Below are 19415 nucleotides of genomic sequence, written 5' to 3' on the forward strand. Positions count from 1 at the left end.
ACTGTTTTAAATTCTTGGTTGTCTTGTGAATGATTGAATTTGTAGTGATTTCATGATAGAAAGGATGCTTTGTAACCATAAGGTGATGTGTAAATATAAACTATTATTAATCCTAATAAATTTTTCTACAGATGTAAAGGATTAATTTCTACTTTAGATATTATACCAAATCATTCTTTCTGAGCTCTAGGTATTCTGTCTCCCATTGCTCTAACATTTTCTCTGTTCCAGCTACTGACTTGGGTTCCTTTAAATTCCAACTAAAATATAATCTTTTACTGGAAGTCTTCTCCAAGATCTCTCAAATCTAATTAATTCCCTGTTAATTATGTCTCAGTTATCCTGCTTATAGCTTACTTTTTATGTATTTGTCAAATGTTTCTTCTGTTAGATTGTAAGCCCTTGAGGGCAGGAACTGTGTTTTGCCTCCTTTTGTATCCCCAGCACTTAATACATTGCCTGACACATAGTAGGCGCTTAATAAATGTTTTTTGATGGTTCCTAAACACAAAATGAGCATTCATAAAAATTTCTGAATTAAATATAAGGATTAGGCTTATGCTTTACCCTGATCTTTTGAGGAAAAATTACTCCTTAACTCTTTTATTTGCACATGGGCAAAGTGGGCATCCATGACTCTTCTTGGATACTTGGCACTTCCTAGGCTATATAACCTCCAAGAAATGCAACTTAGTTTGTGTATGTGTGTAGGATTTCTGATGTTAAAGGAGGGAAAGTTGGGAACCTGTTATAAGTTTTCCATTTTCATTACTTTTTTTAAGCTGGTTTTGGAATACAAATTTGTATGTAGCTGTTTTTTGATTATTGAGTAATGAGGATTTGACCTGCTTTTAGTATCGGGCATTCTTGTAGGTTTTCTATTTCGTTCTCTAACTGAGAAATTATGTTGTTTTGACATTTTTTCCTTAGCTCATGAATAGATTTGCTATGTTCTTATTCTTCTGCTTATGTTCTTGTTGCAGATCCATTGTTTATAGTGTCAAGTGCAAAGGACCATGCACAGGCTAATATCCAGGCTACTGTGATGAGAAACCAAGTGGTAGGCCATTTCATCTTCCCTCATTTATTCAGGCAATTTTAAAGGCTTGAATCAGACCTGAATTATCTTGTTGACTGTGTACATTGATCATATAAATTGAATGACTGCCAGATCCTCCCCAGACTTTGTATTGTAATGACACAATTACTCAGAACAAGACAGTCGTCCACTTGTTGAGTCTTTATGAGGGTTAATGAAGTACTGTGATTAGTGGTTAAAATGTTTTTAAAATTTGATCATATTACTTCCTCCATTTTTTCCTGTTTTACTTCTATTAGAAAAAAGTTCCCAGGTTTAGAAATATGTTTAGTAACCTGCAGAATTATCCAAGATACTTCATGTATTTGAACCCCTCACATCCTGTCCCAGTATTTATTGATCGAGAATGGCGAGGATGGGCGGAGCAACGTAAAGAAGCTCTCCAGAAATTTGCAGCGTAAGTTCCAGGTGACTTCAGCTTTCAAAAACTCTACTCACACTGTTGTTTTCCTTTTGCTAGTCACCTTATAGTTTCAATTCAAATTATTCTGCCTTTAAAGAAATAGATTTCTAAAATGCATGTAATTGTAGTACCTAGACCAGTTGTCCCCACCAGACTTTCTTCCCCAATCTCCTTTGACACTTGATAACATTTTGCATTTGCCTCAACATGTTAAACCAGTAACAGTGGTCATAGATGACTGAATAAAGGAGTCTGACCGGGGGTCAGAACAGTGCATATGCCTACCAATGAAAATAAGAAAGCCCGGAGGCTTTGTGGACTTGGAGCTTAACTTAAATATTTCAGATTTCCTGAGGAAAAATTTTAAACAGCTAGAATATTTCTTGTCACTTTATGGTATCTTCTTTACAGATTGTAGTTAGTGCATTTTTAGCAAAAAAACCTAATTCTGGAGATCCTTTCTTTTTTGTTTATCTATAAATTCATCCTTAGTAAACACTTTTTGATAGTAATGATAGGTATCTTGAGACCCAAAATCAAGTAGTGTTTTAAAACATTTTTAATGTTTGGCATTTAGAGACTGGAGCACTTATGTGGGTTAGATACCGTATGTGTAAGTGTCTGCTCCCTAACCTAAGTGTGGCTACAGAAACTTCCATTTCTTCTTCACTGTCACTCCTTGAAGTTTCTTTCTTTCTCTTTTCTTCTGAAGATGTTATGTTACCTGGGAATGCCTTCTTACCAGTGTTTCCTCCTCCATGCATATGCAGAGAAATTCCTCAGAACTCGGATCAATCCTGAGCTGGATCTTGACTGACAAGGGACAAGGGCAGCCATTTCTCTAGTCCTTGCATTGGACTCTGCCCTTCACCTCACTGGCTGAGGGCTCCATTCCCTAGCTGCCATCTAGCTCCTATTATAGAATACTTGGAATAACATATGCTGAGTCTTTCTTTGCATATAAAGTTTTTCTCTATAAAGTATAGGTAAATTTTCAATTATTTATTTACCCAAAGATTTCCAGTTAATCCAATAGATCACCTGTATGACCTGTAAGTGAAAAAAGAGAAAGGATTGCCAAGGAAAATAGAAGAAATCTGTCCTATATCCTCTTGTTTCCAGAAGTAAAAATTCTCAGAAAACTTCCAAAAGGCAGTGTACATGTTTGAAAGACAGGAGAATTTTAGGTATAAAATGGGAACTTGTGTTTTTCCTGCAGTTCATTTGGGGAACCCTCCTCCCATTTTTCATTCCCCCCAAAAGATATTACAGGTTCACGATACTTAGTCAATCTTTAGGCCCTCAAAAATACAGCTCATAAGCTTCCTCTCCCAAGGGTATTTGTTTTTACTAGTAAGCCAGAGGACATAACAGGTTCAAAGCAAAAGCATCTAATAAAAAAGCAAAGAAAAGTGGTAATAGAATGATTTCATTCCTAAATCCAGGGTATACTTTCACACAAATAATTCTCACCATCAGTGGAAAAAGTGGCTACATATAAGAATTACACATCCATGTGGCCTTGGCATATGTATGAGCTCCACAGATGAATTAATAAGTAACTCAGTTTTTTGACATTGCGGGGCCACTGATGGCTTCTATTATTTTTCTCTCTTTCCTGTGCTGAGCCTGCCCTGTCCTGCTTTCTCTTGGGTCTGCTCATGACTGGACACTGTATCACCTTGTAAGTCTTATGTCCAGTCTCTACTGCTTCCCATCAGTTGTGTTTAAGCTGACCTATTCTTGCTGCTTCCATTTATTCAGCCTCAACCACAACCTTCTGCTGCGGAATCTTGAATAGAAATGCTGTTTCTTCCCCATAAGAGTAGAAATTATCTTTGTCATTGCTGTGTTCAAAACCCAGAGGATAAGCTTCAGTTCTTTTGGTGAGAAAGATTCAATCATTGCACTACATAAAAGCACTTTTTTTTCTCTATAAGGATGGAGGTCTTTTAGTAAGCTGATTTTTAACCCTCGGGGACTAATAAACTCTTTTGTAGTAAATACCTACCATTTAGCTATTTAGAACCTAATTAGACATTTAGTTGGTCTTTCTCCTATTAGTAGAATAATGAGTTTGTATCAAGCCTCTGACTTTTAGTTATCCCTTTTTGGGAATACTGTGCCTTCAAAACCACATTAAGGGGTTCTGTTCATAAAATACAGGCTGCTTCTTTTTAAACTAACGATATATATGTATTTAGGGCCAATATGACATAGTGCTGGACTTGGGAAATCACATTAGTTGTGTGAGCTAGGAAGCTCAACTCTCAAGGCTGTTTTAGTAATTAGCTGAAAAGGAATGCAAGCAAGCATAAAAAAACTAAGTTAAAAGCAGCAGGATCTTAGTCCTCCACCCTCCAGGCCCACAATCTTCCTTTACTTTTATAAAAGTTACTGGAAATAAATTTCTCAGAGTAGGGGCTTTCCTAGAGGTGGGCCAGTCTCTGGAGGTAAGGAAGGACATGATTGGCAATAAGCTGAGGAAGAAGAAATCTTTCCAGAAACTTACACTAGTTGGACCCTTTAAGCTCCTCATTTTCATACTTTCTAGTGCCCCACACTGCAACTCTGCTACAAATTATCATTTAGGACTCACTAATATTGATCTGGAATTGACTGAGTTCTTACTTGGGCTACAAAAACAGAATACCCCAAATTCCAGGTTGTACTGGGGAATGCATTTCCCCATAAAAACATTGTTGCATAGGAGTTAGAGTTACTATTAGTAGAGTGCACTATTTCAAATATATTTATATAGGTGAAGGATCTTTTATTTTGTGAGTTGGCAAGTATATTATGAATTAAATTTTTTTTGTGTATGAACCTGGTATTTCATCACTTTATAACATTGGGAATATGGGTATATATGTTTAAATCCATAAAAACAACTTAAAGACTTTTGGAAATCTCATTCATAATTAATTAATGATATATTAATATTTGAGACTGATGTGATATAGTGGATAGAATGATGGACTTGGGAGATAGCAAGAGCAGGGTCTGAATTCTGCCTTAAGCACTTATAGCCATGTGACTCTTAACTTCTCTGAACCTCTTTCCTCATCAATATTTACAGGATTTCTTATACTTTTTTTTAGACTTCTTTACGCTTAAGAAATTTTTACATGACTCCAGATATATATAAGGTTTAGATTTAGGGAACCAAAATAAGATTAGGGTTCTTTCTGGTGGTCAAGGAGTTAAATGATAAGGTCTAGTGGCAGGTTTGGGGTTCAGGGAACCAAATGGAGAGGTTTGGCTTCCCTGCAACCCCTCGGGATTTGGTGCAAGGGTAGGGAGTTTTGGAGACTCCCTTTTGGTGGTGCAGAGGTTCTCTGTAAAAGAATTTACAGACCCGAAAACCTAGATTGATAAAAGAGGTTTATTATGGGGATTGGAAGTAAGGTTAGAAATCCTGACAGAGAGGCATAAAATCTTGTTAGAAAATAGGTGAGGTTAAAGAAGAGTTTGGCACTAGAAAGAATATTCCAGTGGACAAGGCCCTTGGCATTCCAAGCGTGGCATAGCATGGCATGTTTGGAACCTCGGCAAAGAGAGGGTTTAGTTTGGCTCTTTTATAATGGGAGCTTTAGATGAAGGGAACTTGTGGGTGGAGTCCCAAGTTGGCTCATTGCTGGGTTTCAGCTTGACCTGGAATTTGAATTGGATTCAATGAGTTTCAGGACTGAGCCACCCCACCTAGATAACAAGGATGAAACTGTTTTGTCCCTTGGGGCAGGGTCCCTCACTGACGCAGAGTTGAAGGAGATTTTCTTCTTTAAGAATTTTTAGAATTTTGGGGTCCCCTCTTCATATAGATATATAAAATAGGTATACAAATCACATGTTTACTGATAATTTTGCAACTTCCACATTCAGTTATAAGACCCCATATGACATTGCAACCCACAGTTGAAGAAGCTTTGGTCTATAAAAATAGGGATAATTTTAATACCACCTATTTTACAGAGTTGTTAGGGTTAATGTGAATCAAGCCATGGAGGCATGAAAACTGTTTGGGGCAGAGATTTATCCAGATTTCCTTGAGTGCACAGAGTTAGTGAGTCTGTGATAGGCTTTGCATTCTAGGCAGAAGAATTTATTGGGAAACTATCTCAGTTGTTCAAGTTGATAGTAATGAGAGAGGTGAAAATTACAGCAATAACAGTAAGAAACAAAGAATATTAGATAGCTTCAAGATGTGATTCAGAGATGGACTTGATTAGAACCTAATTATTAATGAGCTATCAAGGGTGAAGGAGAGAACAGAGTCAAAACATTTTTGTAAGTTTACACGTGTGAAAGACTAGATAAATAGTGGTGTCAAAGAGAAACAGTGAAGGTAGAAGGAGAGGGGCAAGTTTATGGAAGAGATAATGAGCTCAGGTTTTGAATTGATGAGCTTAAGGTAGTGCTTGCATATCCAAGCAGAGATCATAAAATTATGATTTTAGAGTTGAAAGGGGTCAAAGCTACCCAATAAAATGGGAAAGTCCCCTAGCTCTTAAATACTACATTCTTCCCAATATACCATGTTATTTCCAGTGTCCTTTGAGGTGTTGGAAATCAGATCTGGAATTCAAAAAAGAGGTTTAGGTGAGGAGACATTTAGATATTTAGAAGTCACTGATTTGAGAAGAAGTAATTAAAGCTGTAGGAATGAAGAGGATTGTCAAGTAAGAGTATAACGAGACAAGACTGTCCATTTCTTTCCTTTTCCCAGGTATAATATATGAGCAAAAGTATGATGGGGAGGACATTATCAAATTCCTGTTATTCTATTTTATTTCTAGTATCCTGTACAATAGGAGGAGCACTGGATTTGAATGAAAAGACTGTGATTTGAATCCTAGTTCTGCATTTTTTTTGACAAAGGGACCAATTACTTAACTTCTTTGGGATTCAGCTTCCTTATTTGTAAATGGAAGAAATTAGATGCTTCTAACAGTTCTAGCTATTACCGTAAATGCTCAGACTTCCTAGAATTGTTTAACATTGTGGTTTCTAACTTTTCTGCATAAGGATATACCTTTGTATTATTAAAATATTTCTAGAACCTTAGCATGAATAGTTATATTCAAAAAAATACTCAAATAATCAAGTAAAAATACATGATGACAGAAAACTTTTAGGAAATCATTAATGTTTCAAGATATTTTTATCATATTAATAATTATCAACATAAGTTTTAAAAGAGTAATATATTTGCAAGATATAATTTATTGAGCCTACTGATGATATGTTTCATTGTTGTACGAAGTCATACTTTGTATTTTGTAAATAAATATCAAAATTACATTTGCTATGTATTTGGATAGTAACTAGGTTAAAAGCCATGTGGCTAACCTTGTGGTATGTGATGGAGTTTAAACATTATTTCCCCTTGTTTATAACTCTGTCTTAAAGGTAAGTTAGGCCAATTCCAAGATTTGCTTTCTTGGTCCTTGCCATTAATACCTTCTATATGTTATCCATTTTAAACTAGTGGTTCTTTTAGTAGAGCTTCTTTATTAGAGATTCTTTTATTACTTAAGTTTCTTCACCTTCCAGACATCTTTACTTCCCATTTATTTATAGAAATCTTTCCTGTAATAGTTGAAACAGTCTTATAGTTCTAAAGCATTTTCTGTTCTGAAAACTCTCAAAATTTATTAATTCCTCCAGCTGTGGGACATAATATATTTCTTCTTCTCTGCTCATCTATTACATAATAATATTGCCCTATTAGTTCATTGACTGCCAAGAATGGTCATACTATAGTAGTACATAACCATCACTTATTTGTAGAATTACCAAATCTTAACTGTAGAATGTTTCACTTAGATATTAACAGCTGTAATCTGAAGTGCCTGTGACTGGTAGTAGTCATGGTTTCCAGAGGCACATCAGGAACATCAGGTCAAGAACTGTCTGGCCTATTGTTCTCATATAACTTTGAGTGTGGTAGTTTTTAATGTTAAATCATGTGACTCTCTTAACTTTATATGAATTATTTTTGGAAGCTAAAATATCATGCAGGATATCAGGAAAACCAAATATCACCTCAAGACACATGCATAATAACATAATTTACCTACAAAAAGTTTGAAATAGGTATCTGAACATGAAAAAATGTGTGTGTGTGTGTGTATATATATATATATATATATATACACACACATACACATATATACACATGGGAAATGTATGGAATACTGGTAGAATATAAACTGATTAAGGGCAGTAGTTATTTTGTTTTTGTCTTTGAATCCCATAGGACCTGGCATATAATGATGTAATAAAGCTAATTGATTGATAGAATGGTGAAGAAATAATCTCTTAGAATAAGACATTATAAAAGTTAAATACCAAATAGTATTCTTATTCTAGGCTTGAATGTTGTTTTCTTGCTTCATTTTAGGGCTGACCCTTCTTTTAAGATGCCTAAAGAAGTTTTTGAAGATCCTCAGGTTACAGGAAAGAATCGTTATAAATATTTTGAATGGTAAGAAGCCAACATTAATGGTGAATAAACCTTACCTGACAATTAAAATCCATTGGAACATGTGTACTTAGAATGAGAAGAAGGAATTTTCTTTAATCACATTAAGTTCAGTAATTTAGGCAGATGAAAAATGAAATAGGATACAGAATGGTGTAGGAATCTAGATAATGAAGATGCAAAAATATCAGAATGAACTGGAAAGTGGTATACATAGGCTTTTTATGAGTATGAACAATCCAAATAGTACTAAGAGATTCAGTCTGTCAATTTCCCATAACTCGAATAGGTAACCATAAATTGATTATTGTGTAATTCAGTTGAATCAAAAGATGCATTTGAGTTACCTGTAGAATACGTTCAGGGACAGAAATGAAATCTTGACTCTAAGATAACTAAGGTCCCTTGAGAAAGTAAATATCTCATAATTATTGTTATTTATAAGCAGCCTTTTCCCTTGAAACTCAGTTGCAACTGGGGATGGATGGTCTTTCAAGATCCCTTTCACTGCCAAACATTCTAGACTTTAATGAAGAGTTATAAAATTCTTTATAGATATGAGCTTCCTATGTGGAAGGGAGCAAGCTTTGTAATTTCACAAAAACATAGCCCAGTAAAGATGAGCTTTGGGATGGAATATGAAATGGCATGTAGAAGGCCTTATTTAAGAAATTGCCCCCAAGATATTGGGGAGAGCCAGGGTTACATGTGAATCATAACATTTTAGAATTGGAAGGAATCTTAGGAATTAAATCATCAATCTTCATCAAGTCATGAATCCCATTTAATTATATTGCCTCATTTTCCCCTCAGGCCTTTCCTTCCATTTTACAAGCAGATGCCACTTAATGTTATTCTTGCAACACAAAAGTAAGTAACAAAGACTTGAAATGTGTTTTCCAGTTAATTTTATTTCTTCATTATTAGAGATGCAGATTGTTTACTTTGGTATATTTGATTTAAAAATAAATTTATCTAAATAGTTTTGCTCTTCTGATATATTTGTTGCTTGATGCTGTGACTTAGCAATTTGTCGCAGTAACCAATTGATAAATATTCTGTGAATCCTCCATTTTTCTAATACTGTCCTGCTTTAGTGTAATTTGTCAATACTATCAAAGGTGGGAGGTGAAAGATGGGGTATGAGAAAGAATAAATGGATCAGTTTGTCTGGAATGTTGAGAGTGCAATGGAGGAATCACAGAATTAAGTCTGGGGAAAAAAGATTGACTCCATCTCTTAAAGAGCTTAATTGCAAAACAGAGTGTTTTATCCTTGAGATGAAAGAGAATGATAGCAGCTTCTTGGGGATGACATGGCCAAACATGTGCTTTAGAAAGATTCCTTGGCAACCAGGGGGAGGATAGATTGGAGAGGGGTAAGACTGGAGGCAGGGAGACCCCATTAGGAATCTTTTACAGTAAGTCAGGGGATAAGGACCTCACCTAATTTGGTGACAGTCAAGTAGAAGGAAGAATGTTAATGAGATATGTTGAGGAGAGAGCAACAGGACAACATGGCAATTAATTGGATGTAGGGAATAACAGAAAAGCCCCCAAAATGAGTTTGAAGATATAGTACCTGCTCTTGACAGAAGCAGGGAAATTACAAATAAAGACTGATGGATTTGGAGGAGGGGAAGAAAATGAGTTCTTTCTTGGACATGTTGAGTTTGAAATACCTGTGGTATACAAGATTAGAGCTGTCCAACAGATAGTAGATAATGAAGGACTAAGAGACGAGACCTAGGTTTATACCCTTAAGAAGGGCACATAAGAAGAAAATGTGAGTCAAAAATGTAAAGCTTTCATGTTCAGGTGGAGTGAAGTTAGCTCAGGTGATAAATGTGACAGATGTATATAGAACTTACATGTCTTATGGTAAAAAAGGATGAGTTGAACCCTCAAATAAAAACCATTGCATTTACTAGCTTTTTTTCTTTCTTTCTTTCTTTCTTTCTTTCTTTCTTTCTTTCTTTCTTTCTTTCTTTCTTTCTTTCTTTCTTTCTTTCTTTCTTTTAAATTAAAGCAGCTTTTTATTTTTCAAAACATATGCATGGATAATTCTTTGACATTAACCCTTGTAAAACCTTATGTTCCAATTCCCCCACCCATTTCCCTACTCCCTTCCCTAGATAGAAAGTAGTCCAATATATGTTAAACATGGTAGAAATAGATGTTAAATCCCATATATGTATACATATTTACACAGTTATCTTGCTGCACCAGAAAAATCTAATCAAACTGGAAAAAAATTAAAAAGAAAATAAAATGCAAGCAAACAACAACAAAAAGAGATTCACTGGCTTTTCAAGAAGTTCCTTCTTTCATGAATTTGTGGAAGTTGTAGGGATTGGGAGAGCAAAGCCAGAAGATAATGGGCAGAGTAAACCATTAGCCAAATCTATTATTACCAAATTTTATTATTATCTATTATTACCAAATCTAAAGTTAATAGACAGGCAAAGGTTGGACCAGAAAAGGGAACAATAGCAGCAGCAGCAGCAACAGCAAGGGTTTCAAGAAATAACAGAGATCAAGCTGAGCAAGAAGCCAGATGGGCAGAATATTGCCCTTTTTAGATCTCCTGACTCTTTTTTTAAAATATAGTATTTTATTTTTTCAAATACATGCAAAGATAGTTTTTGGCACCCCCACTTGCAAAACCCTGTTCCACATCTCCCTCTCTCTCCTCTCCTCCTCTCCTGATTCATCCCCAAGACAGCAAGCAATGTATTATAGGTTAAACATGTTCAATTCCTCCAAGCACACTTCATATTTGGCATGCTGAGCCAAAAAAATTTTGATCAAAAAGAAAAAAAAACACAAGAAAGGAAAAAAAAAAGACAAACAAACTACAAAAGGTGAAAACACTGTAGCCTGATCCACATTCAATCTCCATAGTTCTCTCCTTGGACGTCGATGGCACCCTTCATCACAAGTCCATTGGAATTGCCCTGAATCACCCTACTGCTGAAAAAGAGCCAAGTCCATCACAATTGACCATCACACAATCCTGTTACTGTGCACACTGCTCTTCTGGCTCAGCTCACCCTACTCAGCACCAGTTCATGAAAGTCCTTCCAGGCTCCCTGAAATCAGCCTCACCTAATCCCTCCCACAGAACAATATTCTACCACACTCACATACTACAACCCAGTCAGGCCCTCCCCAACCCAGGGGCATCCATCCAATCTTCAGTTCCCTGCCCCGACAAAAAGGGCTTCCTTCCTCTCTTATATGCCATAATTGACCTATAATTTAGCCCTTTGGTCATGGCTGACTTACAGAATTTATTTGGCTAGGATCATGAGATAGGGAAAGAAAGGGAAAAACTTGGAAGAAACTGTACTACCAAACCAGTGTGTTATCTAGCTCTTAATTCTTCCTCCTCCAAAAACCTCCCAGAATAAGAAAATGGAACAATTTAGTAGTTAAGGTAAGTTGCTGAGAAGGTGGACAAAAAAGGAAGAGTGTTTATCATATTATTATGGATATATCACAGTAGTTATATTTGGTATCTGTCAGATCTTTTGGAATCTAATTGATGGATCATACATTAGGAATCTAAACTTGAGGAATCCATTAAGTTCTTATATAATCATCTTTTGCATGTTTTAATGAGATTTCTTGCCCAAATATGTATTATTCTAGATGGAAAAATAAAAGCCACTCTTTTGATTCTTCCTGGTAGTTTGACAGTATAATGAATGTCATATATGTATGTATCTGTATGTGTACACACATATATACATATATGAAAAGTCATCTGTCTTGTACCATATAAGGTAAAGAGTAGCTTTAAAGTGCACTAAAACTTTTGGATCACAAACTATATGACATCTGCCATTCGCTTTAGATAACTATGGCTTATATTCTATAATTATCCCAATTCTCTACTACCTAGAGGAAAAAATAGGTTTCTATAAAAAGCAGATTATATCCTCCCTTCTCTATCCTTGAATTGGGTGGGGGGTGGGGGAAATCAGCTAAATTGGGGAACTTGGGGGATATGACCATGGAACAAAAGATAAGCTAGAGATCATATAGCTTGAGGAATTATACTATACTTTTAAGATTTTCCTGTGGCACCCAGAATCCACATTTTATATTCATAAATTACTTCCTTTCAACTTTCTTTTCCCCTCTTTTCTTCCTTTCTGATGTCCCTCAATTCAATATATGGGGAAGTAACTTTTTTCAGTTGTTAGACAGATGTGGAGAGAAAAAGGAAATTTTTCAAGGATATTTGGACAGAACCCTAGGCATACTAAAGAATCTGAAAGAGAAACAGAAAGGGTTTTCTCCCTGCCAGGGGTGGCTGGGCACATTACTTTATGTCTCTTTGAATTGAAGGGTAAATAGACTAATATGTGCTCAAAGTTTGATTTTTTAACTCATATTTATACTTGTTGGGTATTCTAAAGGATGCTAGCATGATTTAATTTTTTTTTCTTTTTCACCTTTCAGACAAGATATATACAATTATATTTCAGCCACTAAAAAGCAGCCCCAAATTGCTTTGGTGCATACTCAAGGCACCCAGACAGATTATCGGGATAGTGAGACTCAAACAGATCCATATACTCCAGAATACGTAGTATGCCAGGATACCATCCCTGAGATCTTGACCTTGGCTACTCTCACTTGGGGTAAGTTGTCCAATGTGTTTTTAATGATTGGAGCTGACTACTGTTGTTAATGGATAATTATATGATCAGATGTAGGGTCCTAGAAACGACCCTTTATGTGATCCATTGTTCTTTCTCCATTATTGGTTCATGAAACCTGCCTTTGATTACATTGCAATTGCTATTTGAAGAGTTTTATTCTTTGTAGCTACTTCTGAAATTGTCTTTTCATAGGAATTTGTTTAAAGTTTGCCATCTTGCTCATGAATGTTTGTTCATCTGTTCTTAATGCTTTTTGGCAGTCAAAAATGAATTTTCACAAACATACTTTGGTTGTTTTGCTTACTATTCTTTCTCACATATTCATTCATTCTCTAAACCATCACTTTCTTATTTGGGTTTTTCCTATCCAGAGTCTTAGTGTCTCCTGTTTACTAGTTCACATACCCTCTATGAATCAAAAATATTTTAAGTATATATTCATGTGTGTATAATAAATCAAGTCAATAAACCTTTATAGAGGACCTGCTGTGATCTAGGAACTATGCTTCAGAAAGGCAAAATAATAACAAAAGTAAAACAATAATCTCTATTCTCAAGAAGCTCAATTTCATGAGAGAGATAACATGTTAAAAGATAAATTTTAAATAGTCAAAAGAAGGAAAGTGCTAGTGTTAAGAGGAATCTGGAAAGTCTTCTTGCAGAAGGTGGGATTATTTTAGCTGGGACTTGAGGGAAGTGAGGGAAGGTAGAAGGCAAGGATAAAAAGGGAGAGCAGCCAGTGAAAATGTCTGGAGTCACAAAATGGTGGGCTTTGTACAGCAAGTGGCCAATTACTTTTCATTGAATGTTGATTGAAGAGTGTGTGGGGATGAATCAGGTATAAGAATACTGGAGTGGTAAAAGAGAAATTTAAATACTAACAGAGGATTTTATATTTTATTCTGGAGGTAATAGAGAGCAATTGTAGTTTATTGAACGGGAGGGAAATGGTGACATGGTAATATCTTTATTTTAAGAACATTAATTTGACAATTAAGTGGAAGGACTGATGTGAAAAGGCTTTTTTTTTTTTAAGACAAAAAAAAAGAATAGGAAAAATCACTAAATTAGATCAGTAGATTGAAAAAAGTCTAACATTCTGTCACATTTAATATTTAATGTACTGAACATTGAAAGAACCCCCATGTCTGCAGAAAAATGGAAAAGATATCTTCTCATGTCTCTTCTCTGGAATGAGGAATGCTTATTATTTCTCATTTTTGCCACATTCATTTTCAGTCGTTTTGCAGTAGTATTTCATTTATATTGTTGAATTTGTGTATATTGTTATTTTGGCTTTGTGCCTCAGTTCATGTATGTTTTTCCATGTTTTTCTGCATTCATTATATTTGTTGTTTCTTATAGCATGTAATTCTTATAGCACAATTAGTTTTTAGCTTTTCTTCAATTGATGGGCATCTCCTTTATTTCTAGTTCTCTGTTGCCCACAAAAGGCTGCTGTAAATCCTTTGGCATATATGGAGCAATAAAAATTTTAGTGTTAAAATTTTAAAAGGAAGGATTTAACTTTAATATAGGAAAGTTAGGAGAGAATATACTATAGAGTGTAATGGAGCCACAAGGAAAGACTAGGACTTGGAAAGAAACTGGAAAGCTTACCTGAAGTTTTGCTTCCTTTTTGGAATTTGTTTCTGCTGGGGGCTTGGAGGTACTGTTAATCCCTCAGAAGTTTCGATATATATCTAATAGCCATAGCAATTCAGCAGGGGATATATTTTTAGCTAGATTGTAATAATTGTGACCAGAGTTCATGACATGATCCAAATTAAGTCAAGGAGTGAGTGTGACCTGTGGGACAAAGAGAAGAATATTCCATGTAGAAGTTGGCTCAGTTCCTCAGTTACTGAATTTGAATAGAAATAGGAAGCTCTGATGAAGAATAAGAACATCATCAAAGCCTTCTAACCCCAACATTTATACTCATCACTTTCACATATAACCAATACAGATTTGATAAAGACTGTTCAACTTTAAATATTAGAAGAAAAGGATCATTGGGTGTGTGTATGTTGGAGAAGGAAGAATATATCTAGACATCATATGTTATAAAAAAGTATCAATAAAACTTTTAAAAGTTTAAACCTCATTAAAAAGTTACTCAGGTACAGTTAATCTAAATAGCTATTATGCCAGAAAGTTCATTTTAAATGTAATGATGCAAAATGATACATAGAGTTCTTACTCAAACATGATTTGTTCTACATATATAAGTAGAGCAGTGCTAGTATACTATATATATAGTATAAGCCTGAGACATGGACATTTTTAAATAGAATTAACATTATAATGGCATTTGTTAACATATATTTGAGTGGGAGAAGGATATAAGTAAAATGTATAAAAAGTATTTTTGCTTCATGATATGTTGTAATATTTTTTGGTAAAGTATTGTTGTTGTTTTATCTTGAAGGTCGGGGACTTCCAGCAGGACTTGCTGAAATAGAGATGATTGAACGTGCCAGAGAGAAACGTGCTTGGGAAGCCACTCTTCCACCTCTGAGTGATGATGAATTATTCAATAAAAGGAGGAAAATGATGAATGACATGGAAAGGAAAGAATGGGCCTTTAGAGAACATGAAATTGAAAAGTAGGTACTTGATCAATCATCAGTACTATTATTCCTTCATTCATATGTCCTATATATCTTATCACAGCAGACTTTTTTCTTTTTTTCACACATCAAAGTATGTTCAGTTTATATTTATACTATTCTTGTTCTTAAGCTAAAAATCAACATGTGGAGAAGCATCAATCAGTTCAACTGTTAAATACTTAACTATATAGAGACCTAGTTAGTAGCTCCTAAAACTAGGGATCATCATTAACCTGCATAAGAGAAAAAGAGAGACAGAGAGAGAGAGAGAGAGGAGAGAGAGAGAGAGAGAGAGAGAGAGAGAGAGATGATGGACCACAGTAGGTAATATCCTACTAGAGGATATTACCAGAGTACTGCAGAATAGCTCTGTGGGGAGTATGAGAGGTATTAGTTGGCCTTGTCATATGTGATGACACAGGATTCTAGGTGATCCTGATGTGTGTGCTCTCTCGCAGTGTGCCCTGGTCATTTGGGCTCCTGGCATGGGCTCTTCCAGGTACATTTCCTGCCTGTTTTCCTTCCACATATGTTCTTTGATTATGTGTATTCTTTTTGTTTATACACTCTCGTGTGGTATGCTACTTGTGGAAGAGTATAGTTTATCTGAACTTGAGAAATTTTTTTATCTTATTTTTTCAAAACTGAGTAAGGCAAAAAGATTCCTTCTTTCTACAATTATTTCATATAGTTACAAAAATGTTAGTCTCAGCAATATGGCAAGAGAAAGCATTAAAGACACATTTGCTATACTGCTTACTTAATGTCTGGCATTCCCTAATTGACAAAAGTTAAGACATCAGTAGGGGCTTATTTGACCCACAGGGTACCTCAAACAAATGGATAGCTTTTCTTGGAGACTCTCTGAGAGGTAGGTATTGATAAATTAAAAATGTTTCTCAAATCACCCTTTCCCTCTATTCCTACAGCTTGATGGACTCAAGTTTATGCCCTACATACCTCACATTTTGCCTTTCATCTCTATAAATTGAATTTCTTTCTACCTAAATTTATCCTTCTACCAGGCTAATCTTAAAAATACTCTGAAGCTTTCATGTTATCTGTCCTTTGCTTAAAAACCTATAGGGCCTTTACATTGCAATACAGGTAAAGTATGAACCCTATGATCTAGTTCCTCCTATCCAACCAGCCTTTGTTCCTTATTTGCTCTCTTCTCCATTCAGGCCAGTTTCTTTGACGTCCCTCGCCTTCCATGTTCATTTTTTCCCCCTTTCCTCAAACTGTTCTCTTCATCTAAAATGTTTTCTTCAGTCCTCCTGGCCTATCAAAAATTCCCAGCCTACCTTGTCAAAGCCCATCTTTGTCATGGATTCTTCCCTCATCTCATCTCTCCTCTCTCAGCGCCTCAGCAGCATTTGTGGCCCCTGTGACATTTAGACCTCTGTTATTCTACACTCTTCTCTCATTGCTTGGTATTTCTGATGTCCCTAACTAGGTTGTAAATGACTTGCTAAGATCCCAGATTTAAGACTAGAAGGGACTTAGAGATCTAGTTGGGCTAGAACCGAACTCTCTAATTTTGAAAATGAGGGAATTGACCCTGACACCCCCGAAGCCCCTTGACCAAGGTGAGCAGAGCTGACATTTAGAACCAGATCTCTTGGCTCGAAATTCTGCCCTTTTTCCCCTAGAAATTTGTTTCTCTTGATAGGAGCTACTACATGTGCCTCTTAACGATCAGCTGCGCCGAAACTTTCAAGTCCATATTTTTGGGGTCCTTCTAGATATGTCTTCTGCTTGAGTACGTTTGCCGATTCTGTCGCACTGGGGCCCTTGAGTCAACAAGTCTGTTGTTTAATTAGCTGCTGTGTTTTGGGCTCAGGGTTAAAGTACGGGGACACAGAGGCCAAAGTGAAGTCTTGTAGCTGTGTCGGTGTGGACAAGACGGCGGCTGACTGGCTGGTTGCCCTTCTTTCTTCAAGAGGACCCGCCTGTCAGAGCCCACCCTGAGCTCGGAGTGCCGGGCCACGGCTCGGACCCAAGCAGTCCCGGGCACGCTGCGGGAGGGATGGGGGGGGCGGGGGGGGGGGGCTCTCCCTTTGCGCATGCCCCGTTCCGAGCCAGCGCCGTTCTGCTCTGCGCGCCGAGCGCGGCTAGAGGGCGCCGCAGCGCACGAGGACTTCTCAGGAGATCGAACCCGGCCCGGGACGCTTCCCAGCGGCGTGAGCCTGGCCCAGGCAGTCAGTCCTGTCCGCCTCCGTTCCCCCTCTGTGAGCTGGAGAAGGGGACGGCGACCGCTCCAGCGTCTGGCCGAGAAAGCTTCACCTAGGCTCGACCCCCCCCCCCCCATAGACGGCGCCTCTGGGGGAGCGCGGGAGGAGCTGGGCCATTGGGGAAGTCCCTAGTGGTCGCTGCTGGCGCTTCACGCTGCGCCCGGAGGAACCGGGGACTCCCGGAGGCAGAAACGGTGCAGAAAGGCACGCCGGGCATGGGGACTGCCGGGCCAGCCCGCGGAGACAGCCCCTGGCGGCCGCGCAGATTTACAGATGACCGCCGTGGCCGCGGAGCGCGGGGCACAAGGACCGGAGGCAGCGGTCCTGATGGGCAAACGCTGGGGCGCACCCCGCGGCAAGTCCCCGGGCCAGGGGCGCGCGGCTTTCTCTACGCACGTAGCCGAACCTTGCTTCTTTTCCTTTCGAGTGGACTTGCTTTCATTCATCGAGGAGACGCGTAGTGAGGAAACCCCACCTGCCAGAGCCTGTTTGCTTGGGGTGGGGGATGGCTGGGACGCGTGGGGAGGGGGCAGCGAGAGGCCTGTGGCTTGCCCAGTGTCACACAGTCAGGATATGCCGGAGGTGACACTGATCCCGAGTCTTCTCTGACGCGCACAGCCTCTCGTCTACTTCAAAATAAAATCTACTTCCAATAAAATACTTTTGGGGAGGGGGGGCGGGGAATGGAATGCTTGTCTTCTGAATTTTGCTAGGAAATGCCTCTGGATATGTCATCTCTTAGAACTGGGTTTTTTAACTTGGAGTCCATGAACTTGTTTTCTAATAAAACATTTTTGCTAACTTTTTCAATATCATGGTTTTCCTTTGTAGTTCTTTGGATTTTATTTTGTGCATTAAAAACACTCCGAGGAGGAATCCTTTAGACTCCAGCAAACTGCCAGAAGGTTTTATTGAGACACCAAAGTTAGAATGCCTTCTAACTTACAGCAAATTTTATCCTTTTGTAGTAGACAGTGCAAAATTAGAGATATTTGGCCACTGAAATGAAATGGTTAACAATTTTGGAGACAGTCATTAAACAAGCAAATAGATTTTGTTACTCTAAGGCCCCTTAATGTTCTCAAGGAACATTTTTCTATTGTATATCAGTGAACGAAAGCAGATAAAAACTTTGATCATGGATTTTGACTCCAAACAAGTAAGGTCAGAAGATAAGGTTTTGTAAGCAATGAAAGTTTCTGAATAGTAGAAATAACAGTTAATTTTGGTATAGATAGGGGATTATAAAATATAGAAATCTTGGTGTACAGTATGGGGAGACAGACAGTATGGTACAGCATACAGGTGGATAGCTCTTTACTGCTTTATGGCCAACAGCAGTGGGGATTTTGGAACTAGTGAAAAAACCTTCAATGTTTCCTACAGATTTAAATCAGTCACTAGTGTTCTAAGAAACTGTTCTGACAGTGAAGTTACAAAAGACCAAGAAATAACAAACAAAATATAAAGAATGAAAAAATAGAACAGAATGTGAAACATCTTATAAAGGAAACAGATTTGGAGAAAAGATCAAAAAGAAACAATATAAGAATAATTGGACTACCTGAAAGTTGCAATCAAAGAAAGAATCTTGTCACAATCATGCAAGAAATTATCCAAGAAAATTGTCACAAAGTGATAGAACGTGAGGGGAAAGTAGAAATAGGAAAAATTCACTGATAACAAATTAGGCAAGATTGACCACAGAATTTCTTATCATTTGGATAAGGAGTCAACCAGAATGGGTGGCATTCAAATAATACCTTTACATGTTCCAGTGTCTAACAATGAACATCCTCAAAAATAGGTAGGGTTCCACCTGGTAAACTTCACCCCTAGCTAAAAAATCATACCAATACTTAACTCGTGGAAGGAGTTTGAGTAGGTTCCATTTCGGCTTTTTCAGTT

At 37.2% G+C, this 19415-nt stretch overlaps 1 protein-coding gene across 6 annotated transcripts in view; it reads left to right on the forward strand.

The window, feature by feature from the left end:
• Positions 1–19415, forward strand: part of MAATS1 (MYCBP associated and testis expressed 1) — a 66566-nt gene that overhangs the window by 10597 nt on the left and 36554 nt on the right. For 4 of the 6 annotated variants that reach the window (XR_004232989.1, XM_031959698.1, XM_031959697.1 and 1 more), the window contains exons 2-7: positions 984–1060; positions 1339–1496; positions 7906–7989; positions 8800–8856; positions 12456–12637; positions 15090–15267. Coding sequence is in view for 5 of the 6 variants with exons in the window: in XM_031959698.1 (XP_031815558.1) it covers positions 984–1060; positions 1339–1496; positions 7906–7989; positions 8800–8856; positions 12456–12637; positions 15090–15267 (736 nt within the window). In the remaining variant the exon portion in view is untranslated. Of the gene's footprint in view, positions 1–983; positions 1061–1338; positions 1508–7905; positions 7990–8799; positions 8857–12455; positions 12638–15089; positions 15268–19415 lie in introns of those variants that run through there. The other 2 variants (XM_031959700.1, XM_031959699.1) reach the window with 2 other exon arrangements.

Source organism: Sarcophilus harrisii, chromosome 3 (assembly GCF_902635505.1).
Source record: "Sarcophilus harrisii chromosome 3, mSarHar1.11, whole genome shotgun sequence".
Taxonomy (NCBI): domain Eukaryota; kingdom Metazoa; phylum Chordata; class Mammalia; order Dasyuromorphia; family Dasyuridae; genus Sarcophilus; species Sarcophilus harrisii.